Source organism: Amaranthus tricolor, chromosome 3, assembly GCF_026212465.1.
Source record: "Amaranthus tricolor cultivar Red isolate AtriRed21 chromosome 3, ASM2621246v1, whole genome shotgun sequence".
Lineage (NCBI taxonomy): Eukaryota > Viridiplantae > Streptophyta > Magnoliopsida > Caryophyllales > Amaranthaceae > Amaranthus > Amaranthus tricolor.
In genome coordinates, this window is record NC_080049.1 from 33,036,582 (window position 1) to 33,050,425 (window position 13,844).

At 31.4% G+C, this 13,844-nt stretch overlaps 1 protein-coding gene across 1 annotated transcript; it reads right to left on the reverse strand.

The window, feature by feature from the left end:
• Window positions 1-1,704: 1,704 nt before the first annotated feature.
• On the reverse strand, window positions 1,705-2,962 carry LOC130809063 (transcription factor TCP15-like). The gene has a single exon (XM_057674689.1). The coding sequence runs from the start codon at window positions 2,813-2,815 to the stop codon at window positions 1,919-1,921; it is 897 nt and encodes a 298-aa protein (XP_057530672.1). The 5' UTR covers window positions 2,816-2,962; the 3' UTR covers window positions 1,705-1,918.
• Window positions 2,963-13,844: the final 10,882 nt, after the last annotated feature.

A 13,844-nucleotide genomic window follows, 5' to 3' on the forward strand; every position in this document is an offset into this window, starting at 1 on the left:
TATTTTTTTGAAAAAAAAAAGAAACTCATAAATAAGCTTTTGTTAAATTATATCTAAAAATAAGTGCCTCCAGCTCAATGCTAAGGGTTGGTATTTGTTCGTAATTATTAACAGCAGGTTATTATTAAAGCAAGACAGCGCTGAGCAACCGCCCGCTGTTACTAACAGCGGGCCATTAACATCCAAATTTAACAACAGTCTACAAGTCAACTCAATCGCCCCCTGTTAGTAAGAGCGGCAGATTACTTGATTGAATTTTATTGACTCAGCTTAAATAAATGGCCCGCTGATAGTAACAACGGACGATTCTTTGGCTGACTTTTTTTGACTCATCCTTAATAATGTTTCGTTGTTGTTAAATGCGAACATACCCAAACCTTAGCATTAGATTAGTATGCGCTTATTTTTTGAAATTAGTTTACTTCGAACATATTTTTTGATTTTTTTTATCTAAATTTGCTTATTGATTTCAAATTTTACTTATTCTATTATCTACACAGTACATCTTTTATGGAGTAAGGCTAAGGATAGTTAGAGGACTGATCTTATATGGTTCTTAATTTGTCCGGGCGGCTTTAAAACAAAATAATACTATAATATCAATAATATTTTAAAAGAATATTGTTAAAATGAAAATGTAAGTATTTTTCAAGTTTTTATAAAATGTGTTTATTGTCTTGAGCTCAGATTAGCGTTGTCACATGACAAAACTTATAGCAACTTATACCAGCACCTATTTAAATATCTCTAAGTACATGATTTTATATATAAGTTGAATGTTGTCAGTTGATCACATTATTAATCCTAGATCCTCCCAATCTTTCAGCTTACGTGCGTGCTTCATAACCCAGTTGATTGTAGTATGGTGGGTGGTGGAGTGGTGGCCTAGTGGCTATAGTATGACCATCAGTGGCATAGCCACATCAGGGGCAGGGCAGACTCAGCCTTTCGATAGACTTCGATCAATTTAATTCATATTGTACCAACACTAATTTAAAATAAAAGAGTAAAATGCACGGTACAAACTGCAAAGTAGTAAAATGAAAATTTTATGGTTTTTGTTTCAAATCTTTATATATGTAAACTATAAAATTAATATTTTGTTAAAATTTGATGAACTTTTGTCTTAAATTACAAAAATATTTCATTTAAAAACAATAGAATTTTAATTGAAATGTATATAGTCATGTTTGAAATCATTACTGAGGACTTGCAGAATCAGCTTTACTCTGTCTTTTTCACTTATCTCTCTTCCCAAGGATTTTTAACGAATCAAGAGACGACTTTTTAGCTGCATCCTGCTTTATGGGTATGAGTTGTCGTCTTTCTTTCCTCCTTAGATTCTGATCATATATAATTCCTATGAACTAGATATATGCACGGTGAACGATGATGATAATAATAATCATATTGTTAGTCTGTTATTTTTCATCAAGTGATCAAGTGTTTTGATCATCAACAGGTAACAGTCTATTGGATTAAAACTCAATTCAACATTTATCCCAATAATTAAACACAATATTTTTTTTTTACCAAAGTTCGGTGTATTACATTGCAATATATATTGTATAATTTATAAATATAATTCACTCTAACTATTTCATTACAATATTTATTGTCTAATTTATAAATATAATGTACTCTATAACTATTTCATTGCATAATGTCTCCAGAATAAGAGATCTAATTAATATGCTTAGAACCGAAATTTTCACCTTTCAAATTCACACAAAAAATTCTTATTTTATATAATTCAATAATTCAATAGAAACAAAAGTCAAAAACTTAATTATATCAACACAATTAATCAACAATAACTTTCTTATGCTCACTTGATTAATTTCATTAATTACTTAGATTGATCTACAAATTAAATAACATACCTAGCAACTAGTTGCTTATAGTTACTAGCTAGCTCCTAGCTAGCGTCTCCATGATTCACGTTATTAGATCCTTCTTGAGGGTGGGATCCTATCATTGTACCCGGTGCCACATGTCTTAGACCGTTATTCGGCCCAAACGGCCCATTGAAACCGCCACCACTAGGACCCGCCATCGACTGTCCGGTGAAATATCCCATTGGCGTATTATTGTTGTTGTTATTATTGACAAAATTCATCAAATGCAACCCACTTGCAACTGTACCGTTGTTGCTATTACTCGTACCAAATCCTGGCCCGTGGCCCGACCCATGACCAACATTTAAATCCTGATTCGGATCTTTGTCATCATCATCATTTTCGTCCACTTCAGAAGCACATTTTTTCCCATCATACGTGTTAGAATCTCCACTAGGGTGTAGATTAAGTAACGTAGGGGAAGAACTAGAGGATAATTCCACCAAGCCACTATTAGGAAATATATTAATTTGATGGCTTGGATCACTCAACTGATGATCACCGTTAATCATCAACATATTAGAAAATCCCAACCAATTAGGAGGACTAACGTACAAGTTATTATTACCAAAATAATTGTTACTATACCCAAAAGGTCTAGAATGTAAACCGGAAGAAACGGTTGAACCGGAGCGACGAACCGAAAGACTAAGGGAAGTAAAATTAGCTGGAATAGTCCCGGTTCCTGTAGCAGCAATAACAGCCGGTTCAGCTTGTTGAAGAAGCCACTCGATAGTTTCACCATCAGACCGGTGACCCAATTCACGGGTCAGCTGGAAGACGCGCGCAGCACATTGCGCCGGCATTCGAATTCTCCTACCTCGACCATCAACTTTCGTGTGACGGTCTTTGGTTGAGGTTCGCTTAGGGGCCGGTTTTTTTGGGCCCGGAAGGGACGTAGTTTGATCATTTTCCATGGTTCTAATTATTTTGTTATAATTTTTTATAAGAAAAAAATGGGATGTGGGTTGGGTTGTAGACCCGCCAAATTGATGGTGGGTCTTGAGAGTAGAACTTTTTTTTTTGAGAGGGGAGGACTCGGGAGAGTAGGAGTGATATATGATGAGGTGGGGTGGGGAAGAGTACGAGGGAAATTGAGGTTTAATATGTAGTGGAAGATAAGTTGTGCTATTTTCGTTCCATTATTTTTATTATATTCTACTTTTTAAGTAATACAATATATTATTTTAATTATTTATATACATATTAATATATGCACATCTAAAAATTATACAAAATTTGTGAGTATGTGTATATATGATTCAAATAATTAATTAAGATTCCAATTGATACGATATTTTTTCTTATATATTAACCCAAATATATAAAATAAGTTTAAACGATAAATAATATTAATTATTCTAATTTAACAAGTACTTATATTTTAAAATGGAAGAAATAATTGGTATGGATGGATTGTTGGAGGGAGAAAGTCAGAAAAGTGGAAATATAGTACTTCTAAAAGTTTTTTTTAAAAAAATACTTCTTTCGTTCGCTATATTTGCATGGGCATGGGTACGGGCATTAAGAAAAGTGATTGATCTACACTGTAGCTGATTGTTTACTTTATAGATTATAGTATTTTATTATTGTTTATTGAAAAAGAAAAAGGAAAAATAGGTTGTTAGGTTACTTTATAGAGTATAGTATAGTATTTTATTATAGAGTATAGAGTATAGAGTAGGATAAAAATAGGGTAGGAAGAACTTTAAATAATTGTTTTATTACTAAAAACAAAAATATAGCAAGTAATATAAAATTGCCAAAAATAGAAAATGTAGCGGGTATTATGGAACGAAAGAAGTAATTTTTAAAATTTTTATTTTGAGAAAAAGATGAAAATTTCAGTGATATTATAAAGTTATTTTGTTAGGTATTTCTCAGACTGTAGAGCAGTGGAGCAGTGGAGTAGATGCTGTTTTCACCTGAACTAGGTTTTGAACGTACTTGTCCATGCACAGACAGGTGATGATCAAGGCTATTGAATATTTTTGGGGTTTCAATAGTAAAAAAAGAAATAGAAATGGTTAAAATTATGGGTTAATTTAGTGGTAAAATGTTTTATTATCTTTGTGTATATGATAGGTCGTTTTACTACTAAAAATAATTTCTAATTTACCTAACTAGTATAGTTGGTAAAATAGGGTCGAACCACTGTGGAAGGACAAATAAAGTCACAATTTGAACCAAGTTCAATATTGCTAACGATCAAATGTTGAATTTTTGTTTATCTAAGTAGAACGCAAAAACAAGAGATGAATAAAATTCAATAATTAAAAACCTATGGCTAAAAGGATTCACTATGCATCGATCATGATTCATGAACAATAATTGGGATAGGAATGAATATAGGCGAAGGAAGATGTTGCTCTCGCAAACAAATTCGACAATCAAACAATAAAACAAGCTATCGCGATTAAAGCTTAATTGTTCAAAGAAGGAAATCGTTCACTCAAACTCGCAACTCTCGCTTATAGAATTGAGCGAATAAAACTTGCAAATTAGCCAAACATGCAATCAATCTAAAACCCATCAATTGAATCGCCTAGACAAACCAAATTTAAATCCTAAAATCAAACAAGAATCATTACCTTTTGCATAGTTTCACCAAACCCTAGAAATAAAACTACTCACTAAGCATATTAAAACTAACAAGAGATTCAACAATTAAATTCATGGAGAAAATCAAATTCAAATTTAATGGAGAAACAAACATTCAAAGATAACAATGATAAACAAGAATAAGAGATTAGAATTGAAACTAATACCTTCAATATAATTAAAATTACAATGTCCAAGTGTTATTAACAATCCCCCATGGCAAGTAATATGAGAAATCCCTTCAATATCAAACCCTCAAAACAGAGAAAAAAAAACTGTCTCCCAAAATTCCCCTCAAAAGCTATTTATATCCTCCTTAAAAGAGATCGGAGGATATGGGAAGTTACTATCAAAAATAATTGCTGGACCCGGCCGGGTATGTGGAAAGCCGGCCGGGTGCGAAGCAAAACTAAATCTTCAAGACCAAAAATTTTCTAAGTTCAAGAGTAAACCCGGTCGGGTATGTGGAAACCCGCCCGGGTACGCAGCAGAGCAATTTGATCTTCAATGGAAGCCTGACCGGGTGTCTAGAAACCCACCCGGGTATGAGAGGCTCACCCGGCCGGGTATGTGGAAACCCACCCGGGTGTGAGTGGCAACTTTTTCTTCCAAATGGCATCTACAAATTCTTCTAAGTGCCAAGTACAAACCCCGTCGGGTATGTGGAAACCCACCCGGGTATGAGAGGCTCACCCGGCCGGGTATGTGAACACTCACCCGGGTTTGAGACCTGGTCAACACAAAAATGACCTTTGAGTAGGTTATGACCTTCCAACTTGCAAATCTCGCTCCAAGAGTCGATTCCTAGCATAATTAGAGCTTTGTACCTACAAAATAGATAGGAAACAAACACTCCAACCAAGCATAAAAACCAATAAAAAATTAACCAAAATACGCGAGAAATGCTATGAAAATACAATAGGGACATGGTAGAAAATAATATATAAAACACACACATCAGTATATAATTTTCATCTTCTATAAAATAATTATTTTGTCTCTTTTCCGTTTCCTTGTCTATATGAAGTCTCTAAAACTTTATCCTTAAGAAAAAACATTAAGGAGCCTCCTATGCACGCAAGTCCCAATTAAATATTATGGATAGGTTGAGTTTGCAGTCCAGAATTCATCTAACCCGATCCGACCTAAATTAAAAATTACATAGACATGTAGTTGTTTAATACGGGTATAACCTTAAAAGTAAGATTATGATTATAAATTATAAATCAATATTGCTATTTATAGGTAAAGTTTTCCATTTTGGACTTATTAAATTGGTACGCGATTGACTTATTGCATAATCTGTGAGCATTTGTCATATCCATTAACTTAAAAACTAACACAATAATAAAGTATAACTCAAATACTTCAATTTTTGACCTTGTTTAGATTTTTAATTAAATTAGAACGTATTGCTAAAAGTGAATTAAATATAGATTTCTTAACCCATCTGCCCAAGGATAATTAAAACTATTATATAGTTATGGACTAACAAATTTTTGGGGCCTACAAAGGCCACAATGTGTAACTATTTTTTGATTCCATACATTGGCCTCACAGATTAACACAAGTCCTTTCAGAATTTCAGCACACTTTGCTTTTACTCGCGTACGCCGGAAAAATTTATCAAAAGTGCACTCATCCTAAAATTACTCTCCACCAATCACACTTAACTATAGAGTTCTTAGCAAATAAGCTCGTTTGAAAAGAATATGCATCTTGTTAATATAAGTAGTTTATCAATCTTTTTTTAAAGCTTATCAACCCGGAATATCACAATGTCTTTCCAATATAAATATATATATATATATATATATATATATATATATATATATATATATTAAAATTAGAAAATTAGTTAGTCCATCTGAAATTGCTATTAATAGCTAGTGATATGTTATAAGGAAAAATATCACTATTAGTAACAATTTTAAAAAACGGAAAAATATGTCGGTAGGGAGTCTCAGCAGTTAGCAGGATCACCTACAGTTCTATACCTTTCAACTTTTGAGTTTTAGTAACTCGTTTACTAATCCAAGCCAAATGCATAGTCGGAAGAGGACAGTAAAAGTTTGACGACGTGATAGTATCCACTACTGTCAACTCAAGTGAGCTGGTTAATGGGTTGGGTCAACTCATTGTGATTAGGAATTTAGATTTGAATTTTTTTAGCGGGTCATTAGTGAGACGGATTGTTAATAAATTTTAATTTTATTATTGTGGACCATTAGTAAGTCAAAATTATATTTTTAAATGGGCCAAACATCAACCAATTTAGTATATTTTCAAGCTTGATTAACCATATAATTTACTTTGTAATACATGAAAAAATAGTGTTTTTAGTTTTCCATAATCTATATTTATGTTATCCATATATTTTATGTTTTTTATACTCCCTCCTATTCAGCTTATGTGTTTCATTTTCTTTTATGGTCAAGTCATCTTAATTGTCCAATTTCTATTTTTGGTATGGATTTTTGACTTTTATACCCTTAGTAACTTTATTCTATTTTCAATTATACCCTCCATTACCCATACTAATTTTCCTTCCTTACATTAAAAAACCCATAATACCACTCTCTTTCCTAACCTTAGAGTCCCACTTTTGACTCTCCTTAAAATCCGTGAAAAGTCAAATGGGACTCTTAAGGTGAATCGGAGGAAGTACTATTCTTGATCAATTAATCCAATCAAACGGCAACAGACTCAATGTTTTATTTATAGCAAGCTTAACAAGTTGATACATGAACATTTCGGAAACTCTACCACCTTAATGAGATGTATGTGCGGATGCTAGTGTTTGTAACGATTTACTTCTTAGAGCTACTAATCACTAACAACTGACTGTGGGAGTTAAAGTAATCTATTGAAGTAAACTAAACTCTATATTAAATAAATTGAGTCGTTTTAATTGAATTATTTTTAATAGCAAGATCAGATAATAGTATTTTTCGATGTGGCTAATTAAAATTTTAGAAATATTCCTTAATGCTATCTTGGTTAGGAAACTTCTTAGTTCCTATGAATTCATGGTATCACCCAAAAACAAAAGAAAAATAATGTAGGCGGTGCATTGTCAAGGGTGTTAGACAAAATTTTCAATATAGTTCCATACCTATGCATGTGGTGTTCATGTACTCCATAAAATGCATGCATTATGTGATATTCTAAGGAAAATAAAGATATATATACTTTATATTAATAGTATTAGTTTTTAATATTGAGTTGTCCTAATTAAGTGTGTTCCCATTTATATATTTGAAAAAAAAAAGAAAGAATGAAGTTATGAGTGTTATATTATTGAAAGTTAAAAAATGGTAAACAAGAACAACCACCAACATTCCGACATGACTTCATCTATGATTAAGTCGAAAAGGATGGCCATTTTCATTTTTGGTTTGGTAAGCCATCTTTATCACTCATAACCGTCGTTTACTCATTTGTAAACATGATATACTCCCTCCTCCTCCTTCTCTTTCACACGAAAATAAAGGTTCGAGTCTACGTAAGTTATAAATTATGATTTGAATCATTTGAATCAAAATGATATTAATTATATTGAATTGTAATCCTTAATTATAACATAGAACTCGAATTGTTATCCAGATGTGAGTTGTCCCACATCGAAAAAAAGAAAAAGTATACGACACTTTATAAACTTGAAGAATAACTCATACATAAACCCATACATAAACCAATTGCTTTTAATAGTGATCCCTCTTAGGCTTTGTAAGTAGGTTTCTTCTTTTTCTCTTTATTTGGGTTGTCCAAACCTATTTTCTAAATTTTATCATGGTCATTAACCATTATGCATATTAGGTTACTTTTTCAATTCTTTATTTGAGTTGTTTATGTCTATTTTTAAATTCTATCTAGCTTGGTGTTAGAGCTAGTTTGTTGTTAGACGTTTATAACTGGTCATAAATTAAACTACTTATTAAAGGGTCATTGATTAAAGGTTCATGTCTAATAAGATTTGTAACCCTTTTAATGGATAAAAAAATTACAAGACACCCACATATGAGTCATTTCTCATCGAAAAAAGAGAAGAATTTCATGAGTTTCTCCTATTACTTTCAATTGGTTTTTAATAGTGATTGATTAACCGTTCCACCATCTATGCATTTGTCAATTTGCGCTAAGGCTAGTAATAACTCTTGATATTTGTGCTAGGTTGTCCACTTTTATTTCATGCTTTGTCATGTCGTTTATCATTTTGTGGAACAAGAAGGGGCATATATTGTACTCAATAATAGTTTTATTTCTATTTATGTTTATGTTTCTTCTAGTCAGAAACTTTTATGTGTCTCCTTTGTTTTGTAATGAAATGAAGGTAATGACTTAATTCAAAAAAAAAAAAAGGAAGGTAATGACTGATGAGGCTTAGATAATAGTCTAGTGGTTATATCCTTAGGGAATTGAAGATAGCCACTCTAAACCTCCCTAACTATCAATCAATCAATTATTTGGTATAGTTTTATATATAATAAATGTTAAAAGTAATTATTTAATAGGGAAATGGAAAGTTTCAAGTATAAGAAGGAAAGTAATTATTACTAGTCTCTACACTCTCTGCTATTATATTTGGAAGGCTTGAAATGATGCGATTTGAAATCTTAGTATGAGCACTCTTTTTGTTGTTTTGCATAGATTCGACAAGAGGTTAAAGGGAGGATCAATGCACTGTATCCTTCTCACTCAGATGAGGGATGTAGACTTTTGTTTGTTTAGACTCTTGTTTAGCTTTTGATTATTTTTGATCTTGTCTCTAAGGCGCTTTCTCCCCTTTGCACATGAACAGTGAGTTGAGGCAACCCTTCATAGAAGTTAGGTCTCTTTTTTATATTGATGCAATAGAAGGGGGAATTTTTTTCTCCTCCTTTGTGTTTGTACTGTCTTGTTTTGGTGCAATGGAAAGTTTTCATTTTTCCAAAAAAAAATAATAATAAATGTGATTAAATAAAATAATTATTACTCAGATTATTTTATTAAGAAAATTGGTTTAAAATTCCTTCATTAATCATTTTTTCTTCATAGAATTACTATTCATTTATTTAAAAAGTAGTTTGAAATAAAAATCTTAATTAAGAAAAGGACAACATATGTGAAAAATATCACTAAAAACTATTCTATTACTACTAAGTATTTAATACCAAACAAACTAATGAAAGATAATAGTAAATAAGGTTTCCAATTTTCACCATATATCTAACCGTGAGAGTCAAGACTCAAAAATGATGATAACACTAATTACGTAGTACTCCTTACCGCGTTAAATACAATGCTTAAGAAATTGTTGGGGTGATGAATCATGATAGTAAAATAGAAATGACATCTTATATATGATTGACTAATTTTCGATTCTCTATACAGAATTGAAATTGTAAAAAAATAGAGAAAATTTAAATGTTATATTGGTATTTGATATACACCTTTTTTCCACATATATGATTGACTAATTTTCGATTCTTTATACAGAGTTGAAATTGCAAGAAAATAGAGGAAATTTAAATATTATGTTGGTACTTAATATACACCTCTGTTCCACATATTTTGTTAAATTTTACGCTTTGATCCTTCTTAATTATGATATTTTTACTATTTTTCTACTTTTGGTTATGATTCACAATTTTTTATTTTTCATTTATATGTTTAATTTATCTTTTCATCTTGCCCACACAGACGCAATAAACATTCTTGCAATTCCTCATAAATTACACTTTTTATCAACTTTTTGTTAGATTATATAACATATATCCCCATGATATGTCATACCCATCTGTTCTGATAGGATTGAATCAAAGAGAAAGAGGAAGATTTTTAAGAAAGTGGTAATAAATGAAAGAGAAAATGAATTGTAAGGATGAAATTAAAGAAGCGTTGAAATGGATGGATGAGATTTAAAGAAAGTGATAGATCATTGTTCAAAAATAGAAATGATGCAAATTAAGTGGAACGAATCAAAATGAAAAATGTTTCAATTTTAATGAGGCAGAGGTAATATACTCTAAAAATCAACCCAAAGCTTAAACTGATGAGTTATATACTCTAACACTTTTATGTCTTTTGTTAATTTTTTTAAATTTTGTCCAATCCTTATTATTGCAAATACTACATAATAGAGGGAGTAACCAAGCAACAATTTAGAGACACTACTCTATATATATAGTATGTCGATAAGGATTAATAATTGTATCTTGTTGGATAATATACGTTAAATCATTGAATCTTTTAGATGTATTATAATGTAATATAATATATGTAGTTAGATCACCAGATGAGGGCAAATTTATTAAACTATTAACTACACTGTAACTGAAAACACAGGCCAACTAACATTCTATTTTCAAAGAAAACTAGGTTACTTCCTTCCATGCTTGGATCATGTACCATCAATTTCCAAGATATTCATAGCTTTTGTTATTCCACTTGCCAAATGCCAACTCCTCCCATAAATTTGGCCATTTTTCATTTTGTTCCCTAGTTTTCATAAAAAAAAATAAATAAAAATTGAGTAATTGGTAGAAAAAAAATAAGCGATAATTTATATTGGTGATGAAAACTGAAAAGCGACAATTAATATGACCTCGATATTAGAGGTGTCAAACAGGTCGGGTTGGGTCGTTTTCAGGTTCAGGTCATATATAAATGGGTCAGTAGACCCTTGACCTGAACCTGACTCATTTAATTAAATGGGTCAAAAATTGAAACCCCGACCTGATGTGTAGCAGGTCGGGTTAAACTGATAATGACCCATTTAACCTGCTTTTTTTTTTCAGGTCATTGAACCCATATATTTCAGGTCATTTGACCCATTTGACCCATATATTATAAAAACTAATTTATGGCTAACACTGTAAAACATACTTGCATCTATTAATGGAGTTGATAATTTTTCTAAGAATAATTGAACACTGTAAAACATACTCTAAAACATACTGTAAAATATGACAAAAACACTGTAATAACATACTTGCATCCATTAATGGAGTTGAAAATCGAACACAGTACAAGCTTCATAAAGAAAGATTCCAAATCTCAATCCAAATACCATTTTAGTGAAGAATAATCGAACATAGTACAAGCATTTTTATTAAGTTTTTTAAACTGAAAAATCAAAAAAATTGAAAACATTCCAAATTAGAAAAAATCGATCAAAAAAAAAGAAAAATGGGAAAACAAAGAAATAATTCTTACCTTGGTGCCGCAGAGAAGAGGAAGGAGAAGGCGCACAGTCACAATGAGAAGAAGTTGCCGCAGAGAAGAGGAAGGAGAAGGGCGAAGGTGCAGTCGCACTGTCGCACAGAGACTGGAGTGGAGAGGAATTGAGGAAGGCGCCGTTTCAAACTTTCAATGGTTTTATGATTATTTTATGTTTTTAGGGTTTATGATATACCACTTGGGCCTTGGCACTTATCCAGTTATCCTAGTTATCTTTATTCTTTATGACTTTTTAAAAAAATTTCAATGGGTTAAATATGGGTCGACCTGACCTAATTGACCCATTTAATAAATGGGTTAAACAGGTTTTTTTCGGGTTTAAATATTCAACCTGAACCTAACCCATTAAATAAACAGATCAGGTCGGGTTGACCCATTTAATTAATTGGGTCAAAAATCTAAACCCAAACCCGCTAATTTCGGGTCGGTTTCAGATCAGGTTAGCAGGTCGGGTCAGCTTTTGCCAGCCCTACTCGATATCATGAGGACAGAAAATTTTACTTTTTATTTATCTTTTAAAACTTGAATTTTTGTATTATTTATTTTTTTACAAGACTTTTTAACTTGTACAGTTTAAATTTAAAAGGAAATGATGTTGATTGTTGAAGTCCTTTAAAAGAAAAAATGATGTAAATATTGAATTTTTGTAGGATAAATGAAATATGAGATTTTTAAAAGCAAGTACCTAAAGGTTGGATTTTTAAATTAATTTCTCCTTGCTAAATTCTATAAAAGAAAATTGAAAATATTTTCTCGTTTATTTAGAAACTATAACTTAAAAACAACGGCGCAATTATTGTCTCTCACGGTGAGACATGTTCATACAAGGAGCTCAAATTTTAAAAAGAGTATATTATATTCAAAAGTGTCAAAGAGTCAAAATAATGTGCTAAACACTAAACTTTTAAAAGTATGTAGTTCAAATATAAAAGTTTATACTTTAATTAATTTAGTTGGATTATTCAATCTAATTTTTTGATAAGATCGTCTTAAAGCAAAAAAATAAAGCAAAAAAATTATAAGTTCTCAATCAGACAATCTCAAAATGAGATTATCTCTATTGGGCTAACACAATGTACACCATGCCTCGAAGTAATTACTTACAAACTAAAAAGATCTCTTTTACAGATTTAAAGTGATCATTTACAATCTTTATGTGATCAATTATAACCTTAAAGTGATCACTTTTACAATCTCATGCAAAACTTGTAGAAGACACTTTGATTCAGATGCCCAGCAAATCGGGCCCACAAATAGCGAAAAATTAAATTAAATGAGCTTTTTTTAAAAAACAAATACCCAAAATAATTAATATTCGAAAAATTTTGATTTCTAAAATAAGCATTTTCGTGTTCAAGCCTAAAGTATGGATTTGTTCATTGTTACTAATAGCGAATAGGAGAAAAAATATGTACTATGACTTTGTTCGTTGTTACTAAGTACTAACAGCGAACAAAAAAGTCGTGTTAACAGCGAACAAAAAAGTCGTGTTACATATCTTCTTGTTCGTTGTTAATAATAGCTAACAAACATTGATTTTAGGTTCGAACACATGAACACTTAATTTGAAAATTCAAATTTATCAAAACTTATTTCGAGATTTATTTAAAAAAAAAATCATTATTTTCAATCATAGCTCTTCCAGCATGGCCCAGTGAAAATAATCAGAGGAGTCCATCACTCGATGCTCTTCCAGCATGGCCCAGTGAAAATGATCAGAGGAGTCCATCACTCATTAGCCCAAATCTAGCCCATTTGAAACTTATTATCACGAAAATAAGCTTCGAAAAATTTTAATTTCCAAGATAAGCGTTTTCGTGTCTGAGCTTAAAGTTAGATATGTTTAGTGTAACTAACAGCGAAAAAACATGTTTAGATTTTTTCGTCCTTTACAACGCTATAACATTTTCTCCCGTTTGTTCGCTGTTAGTAGGGATGGACATGGGTCGGGTCCAGCTAGACCCAGATCTAAACCCTAATTTTTTATTGGGCCTAGACCTAGATCCATATCCATAGGGTCTAAAAAATTTGGACCCGGACCCTAATCCTTAGATTTTGGCGGGTCTAGGGTTTGAATCTGGGTCTAAAACAATTTTATTTTTTTCCTGAATTTAAAAAAAAAAT